The sequence below is a fragment of the Salmo trutta genome, chromosome 30, assembly GCF_901001165.1.
Source record: "Salmo trutta chromosome 30, fSalTru1.1, whole genome shotgun sequence".
Classification (NCBI taxonomy): domain Eukaryota; kingdom Metazoa; phylum Chordata; class Actinopteri; order Salmoniformes; family Salmonidae; genus Salmo; species Salmo trutta.
This window is the reverse complement of record NC_042986.1, coordinates 26,927,522-26,936,709: the sequence shown is the minus strand read 5'-3', so window position 1 is coordinate 26,936,709 and position 9,188 is coordinate 26,927,522. Positions and strand designations below refer to the sequence as shown.

The 9,188-nt window shown below is 46.3% G+C and overlaps 1 protein-coding gene across 1 annotated transcript; it reads right to left on the bottom strand.

Annotated features, from left to right (window-relative positions):
* Positions 1 to 1,986, bottom strand: LOC115168894 (uncharacterized). Its single transcript, XM_029724418.1, has 2 exons — positions 692 to 1,986; positions 1 to 444 (listed from the first exon to the last, which is right to left on the bottom strand). Exons 1-2 carry the CDS (start codon positions 1,796 to 1,798, stop codon positions 1 to 3), a joined length of 1,551 nt encoding a protein of 516 aa, XP_029580278.1. The 5' UTR covers positions 1,799 to 1,986.
* Between the last annotated feature and the right edge of the window lie 7,202 nt (positions 1,987 to 9,188).

Genomic DNA, 9,188 nt, shown 5'->3' with positions numbered 1-9,188 from the left:
CTACTGCCACTTCCTCTGCTTGGAGCCGTGAGGTAAATCGGTGGTCTTGTCAATCCCAGTAGTTCCGGTGGGAGGGAGGAGGTCGGGGGCTGACCATCGCCTCTTGCGTGGGCATGGCTGCTCCTGGGTGGGGGGTTCTGCAGGGGGAGGAGGGGGAGGAGGGAGAGGAGGAGGGACGAGAGCAGGGGATGGATGACTAAGGGGAGGAGGAGGGAGAGGAGGGGGCATATCCTCCCTGTGTGTGCTGGCCCTGGCCCGGGTGTGTGTCCTGTGGCCTCGGGGGGCTGTGCCTGTGTGTAAGGGGGTGAGGGCCAAGCAGATGTCTCCCTCGCTGAGCTGGCGGCAGGACAGGCCGTAGAGCTGGGCAGTTCTCTGGGGACAGCAGGAAGACCAGCCGCGGTCACGCACGAAGAACGGGTACTCCACCAGAACCGTCAGTAACTCCTACATGCACAGAACAACAACATATTCACAACTGTGCTGGCATCTACATAGTTAGGATAGGAATTTCAATTAATGATTTCAACTATTGTTGTTGAAAGGAAATTTGTCATATGTTTATATTACGTGAGTAGAGCAGATTAAAAACGTTCGCTTTACTAGTGAATGACCAGTGCCTTTTATAAATGAATATAATTTATTGTCTAGCAATGACTCAGATAGAAATATAGAGGATCGATGAGCTCCTGACCTGAGTGTTGCGGTCTGTGAGAAGGACCTGCAGGTGGTTGAAGCCGTGTGTGTTGCTGGGGGCGATAAGCAACACAGTGCAGGTGCTCAGGTGGAACTCTGGGGAGGTGTCAGCACTCCTCAGGAAGTCCTCCGTCCTCAGCTCTTCCACACGCTTCAAACGACCCCCCACCAGCTCAATCAGAGAACCCTTGGCAAAGTGAGGTAGGAGCGCTGGGGGGATGTGGTTGGGGGCAGGGGGTGAGGCGGTCATGTGGGGAAGGAAGGGGGAGGCAAGGGGACGCGAGTAGTGCTGCCCAGGAGAGAGCTCTCTGCTGTCTTTATCTCTGTCTCTTTTATTGTCTATCTCTCTGATGTCTCTGTCTCCTTCATGCTCTCTTTCTCGCTCTTGTTCTTGTTGTCTGTCTCGTTCTCTGTCTTTCTCTGTGCTGTGGCTGTTGGGCTGCCCCTGGGTTGAGTGCTGTGAGTTCCTCATGGTGTGCAAGCCATACAGAGAGCTGCCTGAGGGGCTGTACAGCGGGTAGCGCTGAGCCTGGGCCTGGGGATTGAGCTGGCTGGGCTGCAGGGTGGAGTAAACAGAAGCCAGGGAGTAGTAGACATGAGCCTCTGCCACAGAGCCCCCAAGGGGGTCCAGCAGCTCCCCTCTCCCTGCTCGGGTCTCTGCCCCATGGGGCTGGGGACTGGTGGGGATCAGGGTGGAGGTCCCAGCCTTTGGCGTCCCATGGGGATCCCTGTCCTGCAGAGAGGAATGTGAGTCAGGGCCCTCCGGAGGTGGCGCTTGGAAACCTGCAAACTGCTCTAAACGCCCTGTGGGAACCTCCTGGTGTCTCCGTCTCCCGTTGACATGGGAACCGTGGGGGTTGCCGCCCAGCCTGGCACTGCCGCTGGGTTCGTTCCTGTACTCTCCTGAGGGGGGTGCCACCCTAGAGGCAGAAGCAGTCCTGCTGCCTGGCCCGTCCAGCCCGTTGGGCCTCTTGCCCAGGTACCTGTGTCTGCCCTCAGTCAGGGAGCGGTCACGGGGGTAGAGGGAGGGCTGGCTGAACAGGTGAGAGGGGGAGAAAAGAGAGGAGCTGTAGTCCCTTCGGCCTGTGTTGAAATAGGACCACATGTCTCTTGAGTCAGTGGGGAAGGGGCTCTTAAAGGAGGAAGAGGAGGAGGAGGGTGGCAGGAGTTCACCTTGAAGCCACCTGGAGTGATGGGGGAAGGGGGTGGGGAGAGGATCATCCCTCTCCCCTACCTGGTTTTTGAGGAAGAGAAAAGGGACGGAGGAGGGGTAGGCCAGGTGCCATGGCAGAGGGAGGGGGATACACGGGGATGGGAGGGGGGGTGGGATAGAGGGTAGCAGGCTGTGGCGGTTCGTCAAAGCCTCTTCACTGCTCCCCCTGCCCCCCTCCCCCCTCCCTGAGCTGCTTGAGGGCCGGGTCCTCGGGGGCGTGGCGGGTGGTTTGAACTCGTCCAGGGGAGGGTGCTGGTCGGCCGAGCCATCCCGGAACTCCCTCTTCTTAGGGGGGAGGCACTCTTTGCCGCGATCAGGGCTGGGATTCATGGGTGGGCGCCAGCGGCACGGGCCCCTGTGTTTGGGCGACGGCTAGGTCACATGGGCCTCACGGGGAAAAAAGGGGCGCAGAGAGAGGGATGGGCCTTGACACGACATCACTGTCAGATCACTGTAACCACAGAGAGACAGGGGAGGAGGTGAGAGAGAGAGGGAGACAAAGGGAGGAAGTGGGGGGGCAGAGAGAAAGAGAGATTGAGTGAAGTGTGTACATATCAGAGTGAAATGTGGACAGTCTGTCAGGCCTTGCTGTCAAGAGTTGTCAGGACTTAGCAGTCAGACTGCTCTGATACACACAAACAAACCAACGCCTGACACAGATACAGGCAGAGAATGTTTTCTCTCGCCTGTGTACATGCTGTAATCCTTTGGAGGCTGCGTTGCAAATACAGCAATGCAGATTTGATTGGACAGCCTGGAGTCTCTGATGTCAATAGAACTTCAGACAATGAATCCCAACCAGAACACCTATTCTATCAACTCCAGTTGACCAACTCTTGCTCACCAACTACAGTTTGCGATCGTTGTAGTTACTACACATATTAATTACATTGCTGGTAATGTGGTCGGGACTGAAATTACCCAGTTTACTGGTCTCATTCAAGAAGCACATGAACTCCCACAAGTGTTCTAAAAATACGCTGCACATTGTGCGAACAGTGCAGTTCAGAGGCAGTGCACTATAGCTGTAAAAACACACATGCTGTATAAACTCCCAGCAGGAGACGTTTCATCTCTCTCTCTCTGAGGATGGAACATAGAGATATGGTTTATTCTCATGGAGCGCCTCCCTCACATCCCTGAGGGCTGTTCCTCTATGTCCTATTTACTACCGCAAGCACACACACACACACTTACTTACACACGCATGGAGGCACACACACGCACACACACACACACACACACACACACACACACACACACACACACACACACACACACACACACACACACACACACACACACACACACACACACACACACACCCCTCAGGCTGCTATAACTCTCACTCCCCCAGCGATGGACAGAGCTGGTCACCACCCACCCTAAGCTGAGAAGAACACTGTTGATATCACCAGGGGTGGTGTGTGTTAGAGTATGTGTGTGTTTCCCTCTATTTTGTGCCTTCAGAAAGTATTCACACCCCTTGACTTTTTCTACATTTTAAAATGCATTACATTTAGATCTTTTTGTGACTGGCCTACACACAATACCCCATAACGTTAAAGGGGAATTATGTTGTTCGAAATTTTTACAAATGATAAAAAATATAAAGTTGAAATGTCTTGAGTCAATAAGTATTCAACCCCTTTGTTACGGCAAGCCTAAATAAGTTCAGGAGTAACAATGTGCTTAACAAGTCATATAATAAATTGCATGGACCAATAGGGTTTTCAGAATTTTTGAATGACTAACTTATCTCTGTACCCCAGACATTGAATATCCCTTTGAACATGGTGAAGTTATTAATTACACTTTGGATGGTGTATCAATACCCCCAGTCACTACAAAGATACAGGCGTCCTTTCTAACGCAGTTGCCGGAGAGGAAGGAAACCGCTCAAGGATTTCACCATGAGGCCAATGGTGACTTTAAAACAGTTACAGAGTTTAATGGCTGTGATGGAAAACTGAAGATGGATCAACAACATTCTAGTTACTCCACTATACTAGCCTAATTGACAGAGTGAAAAGAAGGAAGCCTGTACAGAATAAAACATTTAAAAACATGCATCCTGTTTGCAACAAGCCACTGAAGTTATACTGCAAAAAATGTGGCAAAGCAATTCACTTTTTGTCCTGAATACAAAGTCTTATGTTTGAAGCAAATCCAATCCAACATATTACTGAGTACCACTCTCCATATTTTCAAGCATAGTGGTGGCTGCATCATGTTATGGGTATGCTTGTAATCATTAACGAGAGTCTTGTCTTTAAAATGGTGTAAAATAGTCATATGTTTGAGAAATTGAAGTTCTAGCATTTTTGAGGTATTTGTATTTCGCGCCACGCGATTCCACTGGCTGTTGACTAGGGTGGGATGCGTCCCACCCTAGCCCAGGGAAGTTAAGTACTGGGGAGTTTTCAGGATAAAAATTAAACAGAATGGTGCTAAGCACAAGCAAAATCCTAGATGAAAACCTGGTTCAGTTTGCTTTCCACCAGACACTGAGAGATGAATTCACCTTTCAACAGGACAATAATCTAAAACAGAAGGCCTAATCTAAAATGGAGTTTACCAAGAAGACAGTGAATTTTCCTGAGTGGCTGAGTTATAGCCAGACCTGAAAATGTTTGTCTAGCAATGATCAACAACTAATTTGACATAGCTTGAAGAATTTTGTAAAATAATAATGGGCAAATGTTGCACAATCCAGGTGTGGAAAGCTCTTAGAGACGTACCAATAAAGACTCACAGCTGTAATTGCTGGCAAAATTGCTTCTACAAAGTTTTGACTCAGGGGTGTGAATATTTATGTAAATTAGATATTTCTGTACTTGATTTTAAATACATTTGCAAAAATGTCTAAAAACATGTTTTCACTTTGTCATTATGGGGTATTATGTGTAGATGAGTGAGAGAAAAAAATCGATTTAATGAATTTTGAATTTAGACTAACACAATAAAATGTTGAGTAAGTCAAGGGGTATGAATTCTCCACCGCCCCACCAGCACAGCTCCCGCCACTGTTACTGCCACCGCCACACAACGCCCACCACCCTCTCCAACACCCACCCAGTCCTCGCCAACACTCACTACTCGGCAAGCCTGCACGGCTGTCTGCCCCGACTGTCTGCCCCGACTGCCAATTCTTCCTGTCTCACTACCCGCCACCATTAGGCATGTCAATCTTGGTTGGGGAAAAAAAATGCATGCCAGTAAAGCCACTACACAACATTAAACAATACATTAATTGCACTATAACGGTGACAAATGGTGCCCACAAACTGTGAAGGCCTACATAAATCTGTCCCAACAGCAGAGTCCCTACAGCTGTCCCAACTTCTTACCACTACTACACACCTGGCTATCAGCGGAGCCTTGTCTGGCAGTGAAACAGTTCATTCTCATTTACTGCCTTTTAAAAAACATAGCTGATATGGCTGACTTGCTCAAACAAATGTGCTTTTTTACGGACAATTGAGATATACAAACTATGGCATAAGAGGACGACGGGTAGATAAGAGGCAATCCGTAATTTCGAATAAGACATTAATGAGTGAGCTAGGACTGACGTAGTCAATATAACTATTTGTTCAGCACTTTTGAAATGTACAGCAACAGAATTCAGAACATGGGCCGTTCTTACAGTGTTCTCCCTGTTCACCAAGTCAGAACAGTAGGATAAATAAAGTAGGCATATAAGCAGACAATGAAAGCTCTTACAATATTTGATGATGACATGTCACATCTGTTCCTGCTACACCCCCTAGTGGACATCCGGTGTCTCCTTGACCTGCAGCCATTCCCCCAGTTCTCTCCCTCTCCCTCTTCTTCTCTCTCTGTGTGTGTGATTGTGTGGTTGGAGACAGGTGTGCTGGAGTCATAGCAGTTCCCCACCAGCTGCAACCCGTTCCATAATCAAAACCTCTACAAATACTCAGTCCTGCCACTTCCACTCTGCCAGATCGTAATCTCTGTTCAGTCAGTCATGCTTCTAGCTATTTGTTGTTATTTAAGATCCTGCTGTGTCTATTTCCTTGCCTGACCCTGTTTCTCCTCTCACTGCAGTTTTGCAGCTCTGACTCTGACTCTGGTTCCTGCCTCCTGTTCCACATCTCACCACCCTGCTACCCTGTTCTGGATTCAACTCATCACTCCCTTGGATTCCCCTCCAGACCTGTTTACCCTGTCCCAACCCAGCTCACTCCAGCCTTCACATCTGGTTTCCTACAACTCATCCAAGCTTCCCTGGATCATACACCTAGTATTACTTTCTTAGCTACAGTATGCATATCTCCCTGGGATATTACATCATTTATGAAGCAGCATACAATACATTTTTTGGTCTGTGCTCACTTTATCAGGAAAGTGGTGCGGCGGTCCTTTGTGGGGATATTTAGTCATCAAACTTTGTCATCAAAGTATGGCATTATGATGCTTTCAAGACAACTGAGAACTCTGAAAAAACAAGGTTGAATCATGACGTCAGTGATCTTCAAGTCAGAGCTCTAGAAAGAGGCCGAGTTCCCGACTTGCAATTCCGAGTTGGATGACCTTTTAAAATGCATTTTCCTAGTCTGAGCTCATTTTTTTCCCAAGTTCCCAGTTCTCTTGAACTCACTGAAATCGGAGATTTCCACGTTTCCAGATGTTTTGAACGCGGCAGAAGTCATGCTCTATTGGCAGCATGACCAGTGTTGAATGTTTATCATTTTAAGCTTGGAAAAGACACCCTTAAACCCAGACTTGGACCACACACTCACTCCACTGAATAGCAGGCTAATGTTTATATCCAATGGCCGATGAGCACCGATATGTTCTATCGATAATTTCTCTTCCTTATTTCTCTTCATATGACAAGGATTTGCCAGTAGATTGTTGACTTGATGCATGATGATGACTGCTAGCTTGATCTGTTAACATGATCAGTCCAATCAAAGCAAATGTAGATATAACATGATTTGATGTCATTTTATCTGTGGCCCAATGACCTTGAGCCTTCTTGGATGGGCACTTCCAATGCAACTCTATGGCAGCACCCAAGGGGCTTGAATTTTTAAGCTCTACCAGTAGATTTTGCGGTGATGTTGTGTCCCCATGAGTGACAGAACATTTAGCCAATCATGGTGCAGCTAGTGAACATAACCAACCCCTATGCTCCGTATTTTCCGCTGGCTGCCCCACTACCACAGAAAACACTGAGCTAGGCTGAAACACCTGCATTTTGGAGCTCACTTACTCAAGTTTGTATGCAGATTTATTAACTCCAATTTTTTTTTTACATTGATTGCAAACTGATATGTGACACGTATTAATGCCAAAATAACAAGCAAAACAGGCAACAACAAAAAGTAGATACACTACTCCAGGAATTGACTTTAAGGCCCAATGCATCCATTTTTCTTTCAATATCAAATCATTTCTGGGTAGCAATTAAGTACCTTGATGTAAATGTTTTTGATTACAATGTTGTTTTTTTAAACTGCTTCTCAAGCAAGAATTTTGCTAGCATTGTCTGGGAGTGATCTGAGTGGGGAGGGGGAGGGATATGTAATCTGAAAACGAAATGTTATTGCCAGAGAGGTTTGGAACTCTCATTGTTGTTGGTCTATATGAACATATACACCAGGCAGGCCAAAACCTGTTGATTAGAAGGGCCTGTGTAGATTGAATTATCAACCAGCAACTATCAGGAAATAACACTGATACAATTTTTCACCACTTTTATAGTGTTTTCATTTCATCAGCTGTCTTACAATATGATACAAAACACAGAATTATAATTTTTTTGACTGCACTGGGCTTTTACGTGTTGGGGGAGTGGTTGGACAGTCTGGCATATATTGAGGGTTGGATTGGAGTAGAATCAATGGGAATTTAAGAGATTTTTATTGAAAAGCACAACAGACATCTGTGCTGAAGCAACCACATTTTCAGAGAATCACAATTTATCCCATAAATGTATTGATGTAGATGTCAATATGTAGAGATAACACTAACTTCCTGAAAGAACTAAGGCATGCATAGGAATCTGACAGGTGAGGTTTTTCACCTTGGAAAGTATCCAAACTCCAATCGTCTCCTAAGCGATTGTTAACTGTATAACGGTATGTATAGACTATTGTTGATGAAAGAGCGATCTAAGTCTAAGTTTATCAGGGAGAAAGCAAGACTGCTCATTGCTATACTACAATTTTAGTTTGCTTGGCAAAATGCACTCTTGGGGGCATGGTTACAGAGAACAGTCATCTCCAGAATAACAAAGTAATACATTGGTGCCAGCTAATCCCATCATCCAGAGCCACAAAAAGTAAAGAGGGCAAGTCAAGTCAATTCCAATGTGCCTGCCAGTCTTCAATCCCACAGCAGCGGAGTGACAGAGGGAACATTTATGCTGACTGATGCTCTCTGAGGAAAACCTTTACAGATTCACTCTAAAGCTGAAGAAAAACTCCTTCACGTCTCACACAGGAGGGCTGAGAAGGCATACACATGCTCACACACACACACACACACACACACATACACACACACACACACACACACACACACACACACACACATACACACACACACACACACACACACACACACACACACACACACACACACACACACACACACACACACACACACACATCCTTATTGCACAGCAGTGTGGTTGGAGTGTTGTGGTAATGTTACAGTAAATGTCACTCATTGGAAAGAAAGGGACCATCCTTTGCTTTTACATATACTCAAAGCATGTGTAATGCATATCAAGAGATACAAATGCTCGAAAATATCAACAGGCTTTGATGTCATTGAGGAAGTTGTGAACTGCAAAAGTGAAATTTGTGGAATATTTTCAAAATGCCTCTCCCCCTCTCCTCCTCTCCACCAGTGATGTAGTGGTAAAGAAAGGTGTGTAAACTCTGATTGCCGGCTGCGGTGAAAAAAGTAATGGTCCCTATACTTTCAATGGATTTTTCTGCATAAGGTGGGTAAACTGTCAAGCAAAAAACAAAACGTGGGTAACCTGTGTTTACTTGAGTTTACCATCCACTACACCGCTTCTCTCAACAGGAAATACACGTAGTGTTGTATTAACCTACTGTCCTGCATAAGAATGAGACAGAACCTCCATTCAGCATCTGATCACAGAGAGGACCCAGATTGACTCAGCTATTCCACCTCCGCCATAAACAACTAAATCAATAGGTGTGATCACACCAATACATCTCCACTCCCACTCAGAAACAAGTTCTGTATAAAACTCAAAGTCAATCCATTAAAAAAG